Source organism: Podarcis muralis, chromosome 1, assembly GCF_964188315.1.
Source record: "Podarcis muralis chromosome 1, rPodMur119.hap1.1, whole genome shotgun sequence".
Taxonomy (NCBI): Eukaryota; Metazoa; Chordata; class Lepidosauria; order Squamata; family Lacertidae; genus Podarcis; species Podarcis muralis.
In genome coordinates, this window is record NC_135655.1 from 53246705 (window position 1) to 53261969 (window position 15265).

A 15265-nucleotide genomic window follows, 5' to 3' on the forward strand; every position below is an offset into this window, starting at 1 on the left:
AGAAATCGTGCTCCCGCGGCGCGGCGGCAGCAGGAGGCCCCATTAGCTAAAGTGGTGCTTCAGGTTAAGAACAGTTTCATGTTAAGTACAGACCTCCGGAACGAATTAAGTACTTAACCCGAGCTACCACTGTACCCAGGAATCAGCAGGAATCACCTATGATAAGGTGGTAGAAGGTAGCCAGTATTTCCTCATGCCAAATTTACCCACAACTCCCCAATTTAGCAAATACTGCCCCAAAATTTCAACATATAAAGCATCATTTCTGAAAAGGCAATATCTAGTTTACTGAATCCTATAGCAGTCTACTCAGATGTAAGCCCCACAACATTTAATAGGACTTACTTCCAGATAAGCGCACAAAATTGCTGCATCTGTTATTTAGAAAATGTATTGTTCTAGTATTCCATATAAAATCACGTTTAAGTAGTGTTCCATCAATACCTTCAGCTATTTTTATCCTAAAACACCCACATACAATTTAGGCTGCAGTTAGTGGGGAATTTTGAAGAACTTCAGCTGCTTTAAGTGCTGTAGCTGAATAACAATGTTTGTTACAATGCATAAGATAACCAAGCCTACTGTGTTACTTGCTACCTATTTAGAAAAATCCAAATTCTGCACCAGCAAAATTTTCCAATATTTTTCTTTTAGAAAAAAAATATCGGAACATTTCTGACAAAATGAGACACGGGGAAGAAAAAGGTATTAAGTGATAGAATCTGAAGTTAGGATGCATGTGGGGGAGGAAATATGAGACAGTAGTCATTGTAGGCCAGAAAGCTGGAGGTGGAATTGCAAGCATCACCAATAGAAGCTTTGCAATGATTTCCAAGTCCAAATGTTCAGTAATGTGGCTACAAATATTACTAGGCTGCTTTAAGAAGAAAGTTATTCAGATTTATTTCAATTAACAGATAGCATACTTTAAAGCGATCGTAAGGCAAAGCAGTCCTGACTACCTGAATCTACTTGGACATCTCAGGAAGAAAGGCAGATTAGAGGTAAAGTAACGAAAGACTACATCATTAATTACTTACCCGTAAGTGCTGGAACGCATGAATGCTATATGGAAGATCTAGAATTTTTGTGCATTCTGGCTCTTCTAAGTCTGGAGGTAAAGGAGACTTTGTGTCTACGTAGTCCTCAGGGCTAAAACCAAATAGCAATGCAAACATTAGAATATTTGTTTGCAGTCGAAAAGATCACAAAATACTAGCAATGGGAACTAAGTCATGTAGGAATGCTGATTAACATTATCTGTTTTAAGTCAACTAACACTATATATTTTTCTATCTACATCAGATCAACTTGCATTAAAATTGTATCTGCTGAGTCTTCAGCTTAAGACTATAAACTAGTACTAATCACTCCCCCCCCCAAAGCAGGCACAATATAATTCAGTTAGGATACTATAGTGGGTACTTTCTGAAGTGCATATCCTTGCTCAAATAATTAAAATGAACAATATTCAAAATTAAGGAACTCTTTTGGATTCGGCCATACTGACACTGAATAAAGAAGGTTTGGAATAAGTTCTGAAATACAGGTAACTCAAAACTTTCACACATTTAACTTGTGTGCATAAAGCTTTATGCCTTTAACATAAAAAATAAAATAAAAATTAAGGGGGCAGACATCCAGGAAAATACTTTGGCAATCCATTGAACCCAATGTGTTTTGACTATATGCAATTTTGGCTTTATGTGCTATCCCACAATGTTACCCCTGCCTAAGTTGAGTGTTGCCTGTACATTTGAAATCATGCTCTGGAGAAAGCCTACTTCACCAAGAACGAATGCAACAAAGTTTAGGAATGCCTAGAAAAGACACATAAGCAAATATTGTTGAGATGACTATAAATATCTTTTTGAGAATATTCAGGAGAGCTACTCATTACCTTAACATTCACTTATTATTTCAACCTGATTCCCAATGGCACAATCATAATCCCACCATCTGAAATTACAGCTGTTGCAAAAATTCCGTACAATTAATCATCTCACTACCTGATATCTTTGCTCTCCAAGGTGATGTAAGTGCCATCATAGAGATCCAAGTCCCCCAAAGGCACCTTTGCTTTAATGCAATCTGGATCTTCCTTATTATGTCTTTGTTCCAGTCCTGTGTCTCTATCTTCATTCTCCTCTATATGGATCTTCTGAGCAACCAATTGTTTCTAATAGAGATACAAAAAACAAAACATTGTTTGAAACAGAAAATTACTAACAAATATTCATGAACTCATCATGCCACCCCCTATGAAGAACTCAGTGGTCTAGAAATTTACACCGAGAAGTCTAAATATAAGTTTTGTTCTCATAAATAATTGGGCAATGAGGTTGTGACAAATGTTGATTCGATCCTTATCCACCATGAATAACTCAATTCATTGTACAGACATGCAGAATTTAATGGCCAGAAGGCCCCTTGTGCAAGCAGAAAGGGAAGGTAAACGGCGTTTCCGTGTGCTCTGGTTTCCATCACAGTGTCTTGTTGCGCCAGAAGCGGTTTAGTCATGCTGGCCACATGACCTGGAAAGCTGCCTGCAGACAAACGCCGACTCCCTTGGCCTGAAAGCGAGATGAGCGCCACAACCCCATAGCCGCCTTTGACTGGACTTAACCATCCAGGGGTCCTTTACCTTTTACCATGCCATTCCTTCCCTCCTTCAACTGTAGTCACCAGAACCGCATACCAAGGTATTTCAAAAGGCTTCTTGGGGAGGGTTGCAAGGGGTTACAGTTAAAGGAGGAAGGTAGGTCAGCTCTGTTGCTCATGCTTTTCAGGATACAACACTTAAGATTTTAATTTCCCCCCATCCCAGTGTAAAGATTGAACACTTCAAACATTGAGAGCCACAATTAATCACTGCCATGTGAACGAGTCTTCATAAAGGATCAAGGTTGCTACTCATTCTTTTAGTGATTAAGATCCAAAATACAGTGATATGTATGTACATAGGATCATCTGCACAAAACAGGGCCAAGAGTGCTCTTAGCTGTACATAGTGACTTATTTTTGACGTCTCTGACTAGGATGCAAAGAAATTTCTTTATGTCTGCTGAAGAGGCTGGGAATTCTCTGTATGGCTTTGGTTTCTTTAACCAGCAGAACCCCCAATCCTAGCTACATTATAAACTTGCTAGCTGGCTTCAGACATGGGATGCTCTTTAAGAAAGACAAACACACAGAGAACTAGCGTGTTTTTTCTGGCACTGTTCAAGCTTCAGACTGGTCCCTCTTTTTAGATGTGTAGAAGCTGGGGTTACTGTAGTAAAGCATGAGCTTTCATGAGCCTGTGCTTTGGCTCAGATGTTTGGTGTCTGGAATATCAAAATGAAAAACATGTCAGATATGGTTTCTGAAATCCCACTCAGTTTCAAAGAAATTTTCATGAGGTGAGAGAGGCTGTTCTTCAAGGGGGAAAAGCTTGGAGCCCTTTGGACCCAGAGAACAAATTCCATGGTTCATTGGAACCTGACTACGCTTTACAGTTCCAATAGTAAAGGAAAGCCAAAAAGCTTCAACAATTCTTTATTTAAGTTGCAGGTTTTATGCATAGAGACTGAAATAATACATATGAAGAAAAAACTATTGATGCTAAAGCTTCCAGCATCATTCTCCAAATGCACTTCTTTTATCAGGAAATTAGCATTTCATACTTTTCAGTACCTACAAAGAAGGTTTCCAAGACCATTTCATTACACAGCCTCACCTCCAACTCTTTGAGGTAGTTAACAGTTGTTTCTTGTCTCATTAGTATTACTAAATCGTGAGGATGTTTCAGGTTCATTGGCGAGTCGACCTAGAAGACAGTTCAAAAAGCTGCATTATTAAACATCCTTAATGTTTAGACAGCTGAATATTCAGGCATTTGCTAGTAACAGGTTACAGTACTGAGGAATTTCTGAACACTATAAATTGCCAAATGGCTACAGGCAACTTTCAGAAGCTTAGGATATAGGGAACTGAAACATAATGTTGTTTTTATTTCTTTGTTTTCTTACATTTATATCCTACTTTTCTTTCCTCATGGAACCCGTGTACTGACAAGATCCAAACATGCTTAGCTTCAGTAATTACGCATATTACATAATGTTGGGCAATTTGGTATGAGGATTGATTAGTTAAAAACATACTCCATGTTATAATCTAAAGTGTGTGCCAACAATTGTATAGCGCCTGAACATTTACATTTTGACAATATTTGTTGGGAGATAGGGTCACCCCAATTAGTTTGTCAAATCTCTCCGATTTCTCAGACTTTCAGCACTACTGAATGTAAGATTAAAATTTTATACTTAGTAAGGGCGTAGGTCTGGTAAGAGTAAAATCTCACACTTAGTATAGTAGGTTAATCGTTAATATAGTTATCTAGCTATAAAAGATAAGTTAGATCCACATTGTTAAAATGCTGGTGAATTGCTTTCCCTGATATGCACATTGAGTTTGCTAGTGCTGCTGTACAGGAAAGTAGAAGTTTGACTCCATCATTTTCTGAGGGTTATTTATGATGGGAAAAATCGCCACTTATTATTATTAATTAAATTTGTATATTGACTTTCTTCTGAAGATCACAGGGTGGTTCACAACATAAAAATACAAAATGAGAAGACGAAATACTTAACAAAACAAAAACACCCCCCCTTCCACAAACACATTTAAAAGGACACAGAATGTTAATCAGTCAAAAGCCTGGTTAAGGAGTAATGTTTTAGCCTAGCCCCCAAATACATGTAATGAATTTGCCAGGCCAGCCTCCTTGGAGAGAGCATTCCAGAAACGAGGAGCCACTGCAGAAAAGGCTGATTCTTGTGTTGCCATCCTCCACAAGACATCTTGTGGAGGGGGCACATGAAGAAGGGTGTCAGATGATGATGACAGGGTCCTGGTTGGTTCATATGGGGAGAGGTGGTCCTTGAGGTATTGTGACCCTAAGCCATTTAGTGATTTATGGGTCAAAACCAGCACACTGAATTGGGCCTGGAAACTAATTGGCAGCCAATGCAATCAGGCCAGGATTAGCCTTATATGTTTAAACCATCATGCCCCACTGAGCAAGAATTTTGGCTGCAGAATTCTGCACCAGCTGAAGTTTCTGAACCATCTTCAGAAGCAGTTCCATGTGTAACATGTTGCTATAATGCAGGTACCCCCAACCTTTGGCCCTCCAGATGTTTTGGACTATAATTCCATCATCCCTGACCACTGGTTCTGTTTGCTAGGGATCATGGGAGTTGTAGGCCAAAACATCTGGAGGGCCACAGGTTGGGGATGCCTGCTATAATGTAACCAAAGATTACCAGAGCATAGACGACAGATGTAAGGCTATCCCTGTCCAGGTAGGGGCACAGCTGAGCCACCAGCCAAAGCTGATGGAAAGCACTCTGTGCCACCAAGGCCACCTAAGCCTCAACTGGCAGCAAAGGATCCAGGAGTGCCCCCAAGCTGCATACTTGCTCCTTCAGAGGGAGTGCAACCCCATCAAGAGCAGGCAACCTCCCATCCATCTGGTCTAGAGAACCGCCCACTAACAGTGCCTCAGCCTTATCTGGATTGAGCTTCAGCTTGTTGGCTCTCATCCAGTCCGTTACTGAGGAAAGACAAAGGTCCAGCACACCCACTGCCACATCTGCAGATGTGAAGGAGAAGCAAAGCTGTGTGTCATCAGCATATTGCTGACAACGTACTCCAAACTCCAGATATCCCCATGCAGCAATTTCATGTTGATGTTAAACAGTACACAGTGGTACTTTGGTTTAAGAACAGTCCTGTTTACGAACTACAGTGGTACCTTGGGTTACAGACGCTTCAGGTTACAGACTCCACTAACCCAGAAATAGTACCTTGGGTTAAGAACTTTGCTTCAGGATAAGAACAGAAATCGCGCGGCGGCAGTGGGAGGCCCCATTAGCTAGAGTGGTACCTCAGGTTAAGAACCGTTTCAGGTTAAGAACAGACTTTTTATTGATAATAATCAGCTAAATAGTTTGAGGATCTATACAACTGTGTAACATGCAGAAAACAGCATTCTTAGAGAAATAAAAGACTGGAACTGAGGGAAGCCGGGGGTGGGGGTGGGTGGGTTTTGTGGGGGAGGGTGGGGGGGAGGGAGGAAAAATGGGGAAAAAAATAAGGATGATGTGTTTCTGGATAATATGTTTTGTTTTAATTTTGAATTAAAAAAAGTTTTTAAAAAAGAAAAGAATGGACCTCCAGAACGAATTAAGTTCTTAAACCGAGGTACCACTGTATTCAGTTTACGAACTCCGCAAAACCGGAAGTAGTGTCCTAGTTTGTGAACTTTACCTTGGTCGAAGAACGGAAGCTTACTCGGTCTAAGAATGGATGGGCACCGGTGGCGGGAGGCCTCATTAAGGAAAGTGTGCCTCGGTTTAAGAACGGTTTCGGTTTAAGAATGGACTTCCGGAATGGATTAAGTTCGTAAACCGAGGTACCACTGTATATGGAATAAAATTGAATCCTGAGGAACCCCACATTGAAGGCTCCACAGGGCCAAAGCAAAATCCCCAGACCATAACAGAATTAACTAGAACTACTGCAAAGTGGTGCCATCTACCCCTACCTTGGACAGCCACCCCAGAAGGATATCATGGTTAATGGTATCAAAAGATGCTGAGGTATTAATCACTTCGCTGGCTCAGCCAGCTGTCACATCCCTGCTAGTTTTTATCAGCTAAGTGGGCAGGGGTCCAGAGCTAGAAAGTGAAGGAAGTGAGTGCGCTGTTGCGTTCAGGTTCCCATAGGCATCTGACTGGGCACTGTGAGGATGCTGGATGAGGGCCATGGCCTGATCTAGGAGGCTCTTCTTATGTTCTTACCCTGGAGGAAATCTCATGTAGGCTAGGCTATGATCACATTTTCATTGAAAGCAGACAGCACACCTAAATGGACCCTTGCAAATAATAATAGAAGTAGGGAAAGGATTCTATTTCATAGTAGGCAGCAGGGTTCAATGGACATGGAATAATGCCATTTAGCACGAGTCCACCTTTGTACCTTAGGGCAGAAACAGAACATCTATTTTCAGAAGGTTGCTAATTAAGTAGTATAACTTGTGTGCAAACGCACACATCCATTCATCCATCCATCCACCCATCCATCCATCCATCTATCCAAAGGTCTTCACAGATGCTCTGGTTTTGAAGAATTACAAATATGTATAAGCTTCCCTTTCCTCACAAATGAGCAGGGAAGTTCAAGATACTCCTGCATGAAACAGATCATTCTAAACCCATTTCAATTAGGTTTTTGGATGCAGTTGGGACTGATGTTGGTTGGATTCTGATAGCTGCCAAGAGATGGGGGGTGGGACCCCATTGAAGTTCCTGGGTGGTTTAGCAGTTTTCTTTTGAGTATTAACAAGATAATAAAGATAAAAAACAAAATATCCCACCCTAAATCAGAAGATAAGTGTTTAGGCAATGCATGCAAAATAACAAAAAAATGACACAGTACTGGTAAGTTCTCATGTCAGACTACCATTAACAGTGTGAGGGGAGTTATCTGTTTATATAATACAGTCTACTGGGATACTCTGCTTGTTTTTAGATTCTTATATTCTGTTACTTGTTTTGCTGAAGCTTTTATGGTAAATTAGTTTATAGTCAGAGGTGCTTTTCAAAAGGCCAGTTGCATGCTTAAAAATGTTAGTTTTGAATTAGTCAAGGATCTCAGGATGACTAAACATAGGTGGGGCCTTAAGTGCCAAGTTTGCTTATGCTACACATCTAGGAAGAAGCACAGGCAGCCATAACATGCCATGAAATTCAGAAGAGTTTAATTCCAGAGAGGCATTGCACCCTGTGCCTTTTTATCGGTCACCTTATTGTTAACTATTCATATAAGCAAACATGTTTAATATTTCTATCCTGTCTTATCTCTATTCTGAACAGAGTGTTCAACAACTATCCAGCTTTTTCATCACAACACAAAACTGCAAAATATTCTCCATACCCTCTTTAATAATATCAAAATGAGCATGGTGGAACAGTATTTTAGAGGAACTATTTGACAGATCTTTAAGGCTATAACCCCAAGCACACTTACTTGAGATTAAGCCCCACTGGGTCTTACACTGAGTAAATACGAACTGGACTATGAATTTCTACAACTATTCTTTACTTACAGAAGTAAAGGAGGTCATTTCGGTGAATACAGCAACATTTATAGAATCCATGAATTATGGGAAAAGAATAAGTAGATAGAAAGACCCACACAATCTGCCCCACCCATGTAATTGCATTATTCACATCAGTCCCCAACTGTGTAAAATTACACGACGGAAAAACAATCCCTATGTGACTGTGGGTGGAGAGCATCTCTGATCCTAATTACATCTGTGCAAATGTGTGCTCTTGATCTCCATGGATCCAACTTTCAACTAAGAGAACGTAGGATTTAAGCCTATAAACATTTTCTCATATGCAAGTTCCATTGGAAATCAAAAAGGGTCACTATGGCTTGGGCAAAAGGAGAACAAGCAATTTAAACAAGCACAAAGTTGCAAAATCACTGTGCCACTTACGCAAAAACATCAGAACTTGCTTAATGCAGAGGTCTGAGATGAGGAAATTCTGTCAACTCTTTTAAAAAGCCCTGGAAACACTGTACGTAATAGACAACATCAGCTGTGGTGTGAATATTGTAAGAAATTTGAATAGTTACAGCTGAAGATTTTGCAGCATCTAATTAGCATAATTTGACATTTATATTATTCAGATATTTTCCCCCAAATGCAATATTCACTAAACTGATCTACCAATCAGTAATATTTGAAGTCAGGAGTGGGCCCCATGTGGTCCTAAGGCTACAATCTGTCTCTCCTTCAGCAGCCTGCTGAGTGGAAAGGGAGAGAAAAGGAGATGTTAGAAATGTGGCCCCGGTCCACCTTTGCTGCTGGCACCATTCAGCACCAACTTCCTTTCTACCCATGATCTCAAAAAAAGATTGTCTACACATTTTAGGTGATTTTAACACCACAGCCCAGCCCAGGCACTGTGATCTGCTGAACAGACCTGGTTAAGTTTATCATAGCCTGAAGATGTCTATGTACAGATAAGGGCTTTCCCCCAGTGGTCCCTAACTTGTGGAATGATCTCCTTATGGAGATCAGGTGCACAGCAACTCCTGGAAGCTTTCACCAACAATTTAAAACATAGCTCTTTACCCAAAGTTTTCCCAACTGACATACACACATCCATAATTTTATTTGTATGCTGCCTTTCCACAGTTTAAACCATGCTCAAGATGGCTTACAACATGAAAAAAATACATATCTACAACATAGCAAAAGTAGTCATAAACAATAAATAAAACATTAAAAATACAGAACCAAATGGAACAATTTTCACATAAAACACAAAACCTAAAATAAAGATACAAAAAACGAACAGCAACAACCCCCCCCCCCCGCAACAAAAAACCCCAGCCCAAGAGTTAATACTGATTCTTGGCATTTCTGGCTACTGCAGCTGATCCTGATGTTGTATTTCTGCTTCATTAATATCGTTTTATCATATTTTGTTATATGTTGTTTGTTTTATTGATTTATAACCACCTCAATATTTATTTGAAATAAAAGACAGTATACACATTTTAATAAGTAAATATTAATTTTTTAATTAACAGGCATCTCCATACCAGAATAGCTAATAAAGTATGACATCCATTGGTATTTGATCAGTTAGAAGATAAACTGTCAGCAAGATTGGGTAGGGAGACAATTTCAATTGTCCCCTCACCCCCTGAAGCTCCCCAGAAATCTGCTCCGAAGGGTCCCCTCCAGAGCAGATTAAGGAGGGGCAGCAGGAAGGGGACACCAAAAATTGCCCCCCTGCCCATTCTGCTGACTAATTCTGTCCAGTAGCAGACAAACACTTGTTGCTTACCATCTGTTTTATATCTAAAATTCATGGTCAGGCAATAGCTCTACTAGGACCAACCAAAACCTGAGGCAACTTTGCATAGCAGGGAAGCAAGTCAGACTTTGTACCCTTTAAGGAGATTGCATTAGAAGTGTAATAAATACTAGAGTCACTTTCAATATCTCGTATGGTAAATGGTATGGATATTAATTATTACAGGAAAATCAGAAAGCTAGCAAAACTGGGAAGTGATCAGCAGAGGCTCTAGATTAAGAACAGTTTGTAACAAGTAAGAGAGTTATGATCAGAAAACAAATTTAGTTGCAGACCTCAACAATGTACAATGAAGTTTAAGCATAGCCAAACGTTCACCATCTTAAACTTACCTACAGATTCACCCCACCACCATATGACATACATTATAAAGCACAGAAGAGAACCAACAAATCTAGGTAACAACAAAATATGTGATTTGTAATACTAATGAAAACCAAGAAGCCCTATAAAAACAGGTTATTATATGTAGATAACCGTTGAATTCACTCTATAAAAGGGAATACCTTTTATATGAAAGCCCATCAACTTATAACAGAAAAGCAATTCAAATGAGATAAGTCCTTATAATTTGGTAGGAATGCTCCAAGCTGCTGGCAAAAATTTAACTTATAAAACAGGGGGATCAAGCTGTCATGATATTCTTTTTCCAAACTACATTTCTGGTGAACTGTACCTGCTGAATAGATTTACCACCTTCTATACCTTGCCTAGTCATTGCTGTCTAGTGGACTGATGCCTTGCCTTGCCATTCAAAACAGAAAATCTTCCTATCGATAAATGAGCAATGCTTCACCCAGGTATAGCCCAGATAATACTTAAAGCGAGGTTTTAATGGCTCTGTGGTTCACTTATAAAACTCACTCAAAAGCAGTGATGTGTGAAATAGAGAGTGACATGGAACTTTGTACTTATCAACCTCTGCCCAAGTCTCTCCATCAAGAAAGAAAGAAACAGAACAAACTGAATGAGGGCAAAGGTGAAACTGACATGGCTGCCTATGAAATCAAGCCTGTTAAAAAGGGAGCCAGAGGGGCTCTAATAAATCACAGAACCACTTATCCTAATTACTGCCCTGAGTAAACTAGTAGAAAGCATTACTGAAACTAGATGGTTAAACAACATTAATTAATTAGAATGGCTTCTGCAAAGGATGTTTTGATTTTCATTCTTTGAGTGTCAACAAGCATGTAAGGTAGGGGAGATTCAGTAGTCATACTTGGACTTCCAACAAGGCTCCTAAGTAAACAGTAGTCATGGTTGTGAAATGGTAATTGGTTGTGAAATGGTAATTGGTTAAAGATCATGCAGAAGAGGGTAGGAATAAGCAGAACATTTTCAAAATGTTCTGAAGAAAACTCTGTACTGGGTCCATTGCCATTTAACATTCCTATATGATATGGAGTTAGGGCGAGCCGTGAGATAGCCATGTTTGTAGATGAAACTTGAAAGAGATTTTGTAGGATTCAAAAAGGGCATTTCAGGTGGAAGAGGATTGTGTGCCAAAGAAAACCTTAAATGAAAGCTTCAACAGAAGGTGCAACATTGTAGGGTGGGGGAAGAAAAACTAAATGTTGGAAATTAGGAGATATTTAAAACACTACAGACAAGAGCTTCTAAAGTGATCAGGGAGCTAGACTTCCAAACAAGGAATGGCTAGCTAGGACATTTGGGGCTCTTTAGAGAAAGATGACTATGAAGACACATGACCTGTTAATAAAATCATGTGGAGAAACTGAGGAGTCTTCAGTTCACCTCTCTCATTATTCCGGAACGAAGGTCCCAATGAAAGTGACAGGCGGCTGATAGTACCTTTATCTCTCTATTACATGTAACACATGGTTACTTACGGAATTCACCACTACATAATGTGTCACGGTGATAGCTTAGATAAATTCACAGAGGTCAACCTTTACTGTAACTAAATGAGAATGTCCATAAGCAGAGGGAGTATACACCTGAAGACCAAATCCTGGGCCGCCCAGAAGGGGTGCTGGCAGAAAAACAACAAGGAGGGCCTGCTGACTCTATTCCTACGTGACACACTTTCCTCAGAGGCACTTTGCTGTCCTAAAGGGATCCCTGCTGGGCTCTTCTTAGGTCACCACCACAGAAACGCTGATCAAAGGAAGAGCCTCAAGAACAGCAGCAACGAGGTTGCTGGAAACCACAGGAGGGGAGCTGCTTTTGTGCTCGAACCCCGCTTGCTGGTTTCCCACAGGCAAGGGCTCAGCCAGGACACTGGGCTATTTGGGCCACTGGCCTGATCCTGCAGGATCTGCTCACGCACCTCTCTAGAAAGAACCTCGCGGCCATGTGCACCTGGAGACCTGAGAGGGAGGGAAGGAAACTCGAGCCAGCAAGGGAAGCAGCGCTGGAAAGGGATGGGATGGGGCTGCCCCTCAGGCACCGGCAACGCGCCCGCAGAGCCTCTCTCTCTCTCTCTCCTTCCCTACACAGGGGACGGACCCTCCTTGGCACCGGGAGAAGAATGCAGAGGGAAGGGGGGGGGGGAGGAAGCGTTTCTATGGCGACGGTTCCCACAGCGGCCAGAGGAGCCCCTCCCTCACCTGCTGCTGGATCTTGCCATCCTCGGTGACCACCCAGTGGGTGGTGGCGGCGCCAGGCTGAGCCGCAGAGCCCAGCAGCAGGAAAAGGCCCAGCAGCGCCCAGCCCGGAGAGGCGCACGCCAGCCCTCGACCACCCCGCCCGGACACTCCGGCTCCTGCTGCTGCCGCCGCTGCTACCGCCATCTTCCTCAAGCCCGGCCTACCCGCGCCACCCGGAAGCGGATTGGCCTCCAGCGCCATTTTGGAGAAGGAAGTGTGCGCGCGCGCGCTCAGAAAGCTTAGAGGTACGAAAAGGTGTAGACTCGCGCGAAGCCCGAACTTGTAAGCTTAGATGTTTCGAGACGCCGCTGTGCGCGGATGGATTCTCTGCGGCAGCAGCAAAGCAGCTTTTTCTTCCCTCAGTCAACTCGCCTTGTGAGTGAAGTGTGGGAAACCAGCTCCCTGTTAAGACCACAAGTCCTGCGTGCGCGTGTCACTCTAAATTTCCTCCCTTCCTATCTCTATGTGACCGGGAGAGGCCGGAAGAAGGGGAGGAGAGCGGTGGGTCAAACAGATGAGGACGTCTCGCGTGGCTGCGCCCCGGAAAGCGGGAGGAGGCGGAGAAAGAATGTGGCGAAAGGGGGCGTGGCCTACGAAAGGAGGGCGCCGGGAGTGGAGAGGAGACCACGCCCTCTACGCATCCTCCGCCACGCCCTCCCACGTGCTGCTCAGAGGCAGCAGCCAATCGCGGGCTCGCAGCCGCTGTCATCGGAAGGTGAATACGAGGCGCGCTCTTTTTGTTCCGCGAAGGGAGCACCCGCCAGCTGGCTGACCGCGTTGCAGTCCTTTGGTTGTACGTGTGCCTTAGGCTGTAATCCTGCGCACGCTTTCCCGAGAGGAAGCCCCTTTTCACGGAGGGCCAGAGTAGACGGACTGCTTCTGACATGGGACCATGTGCCCGCTTGGAGGCTGCTGCACCTGCCCGTCCGGATGGAAGAACATTTCAGGCTGCCCTCCCCAATCTGAAAAAAACGCCCCAGCAACAACAGGCCATATAAGAGGTATACTGACACAGGGGCCGAAACCCGTGGCAGACATATATTACTCTGGCCCCGTGTCCACTATTACAGGACCGAACAGAATCGGGCTCACTTGCATTCTGCACAGGGCAAAGGGGCCAGATTCCAAAGAATAAATGCCCTTAGAAATGACAATATTCAAAAAGTAGCAGGGAAACATTTCAGTTTTGCTAGACACTGCAGCTAATCTTAAAAGCTGTTCATCAAAAACAATGTTCTTCCTCAACGTACGAAGTGAATTATACTACTCCCCCATTCTGCATCTAATCAATTTTAAACTGGTATTTTTGTACTATATTTTTGAATTTTTAATTATGACTTTAGTAAGAAGGAATGGACTACCTTTCCAGTATGCATCTATAGTTAAATGGGGCTGTTTAATGTGTGCCATGTGCACAACACATTAAGTTATTTAAGGCATTCAACAGCTTGAATACAGTGGGGATGACAGGGTCTGTCACTTGACAGGATGAACACTTGCACAAGCACACCCCATTACCAAATAGGACTAATTAAAGATACAAGAATTTAGGGATTTTCAAAACAGAATTTAGGAATATTCCTAACCATCCAGAGATTTATGTAAGTCATTGCATCATTGAAAAGAAAGACATTTGTCAATGGCTGAAGATTAAACATAACTGCAGGACCAGGAATATAGCTATGGATTATAAAATACCCTTAGAAATACATAGAATGGGTGATTGTGTGAGTAGACATTATTACATGTCCTTCACCCTCCGATACCTGGGGCAGATTACATTAAAACACAGTATTAAAAACATTGTACCATCTCAAAAATATAAGGTGGGTCCTAAAAATATACACCTCAGGTGTCAAAAGCAAGGGTACGGGTCTTCCATGATGGGACTTCCCTTCTCCTCATGCAGTCTTCTTGCAACCCCCCAAATGGCTTCAGAGGATTGCTGGAAATCAGTAGAGTTAGAAGATCCAATGACTTAATTCAGTTTAAGGCAGCGTCCCAATAATGTCTACCAACAAGGTCTTCAGGCATGTTCATTCCTAACCATGGAGGCCATTAAGAAAAAAAGAAGACAGAACCTTCCCGCACCTTTAATAGTTGTGTAGAAGAGGGAGTGGCTTGTCACGCAAGCTACACCTGAAATCCCTGTTCACAACTAAGTGCAGGAACCCCCTCCCTCACTTGGCCATTCCTATTCACAATCTGCCTATCCAAGAACACTGTAAATTTGCTGTGAATGATGAGGAAGAGAAAGGATGTTGCTGTTGTAGGAAATTCTCTAGCTTCTTCGGATGAACATTGCTTTTTCTATGCAAAAGCACCATGCTGCAAGTGCATTATCCCTTGATGACTGAGCCAAGTAGAGAATCACCAACACCCAACCAAGCTCTTTTAAGTGAATTAATTATATTTAACTCTCTTTTGCATCACACCTAACTCATAAGAACACACAAAAATGGTTTAAATTTAGATTATCCCGAAAACCTAGAGATGACATATTTTGTTAAAAGTCCAGTGTGTTTTCATGAAGCTATCATTTAAAAAAGACCAAGCAACAAGAAGTCACTAACAAAATTACAAAATGGATTTATTGCAAAGGCATAAAGGAAATTTTACAAAGAGAATGTGATTAATGGGTGTCTCCAAAAAGAAGCCACTGCAGCCACAACAAAAAGTGAAAAAGCTAGCTGTTTCTAAGGACAATCTGCA

General features: G+C 41.9%; 1 protein-coding gene across 2 annotated transcripts in view; it reads right to left on the reverse strand.

The window, feature by feature from the left end:
- Positions 1–12769, reverse strand: part of TTC17 (tetratricopeptide repeat domain 17) — a 53295-nt gene extending 40526 nt beyond the window's left edge. The window contains exons 1-4 of one of the 2 annotated variants that reach the window (XM_028727717.2): positions 12515–12769; positions 3719–3808; positions 2010–2179; positions 1041–1152 (exon numbers count right to left, since the gene is read on the reverse strand). In XM_028727717.2, the coding sequence (XP_028583550.2) occupies positions 1041–1152; positions 2010–2179; positions 3719–3808; positions 12515–12754 (612 nt within the window). In that variant the 5' untranslated portion in view covers positions 12755–12769. Of the gene's footprint in view, positions 1–1040; positions 1153–2009; positions 2180–3718; positions 3809–12234; positions 12360–12514 lie in introns of those variants that run through there. The other variant, XM_028727709.2, reaches the window with a different exon arrangement.
- Between the last annotated feature and the right edge of the window lie 2496 nt (positions 12770–15265).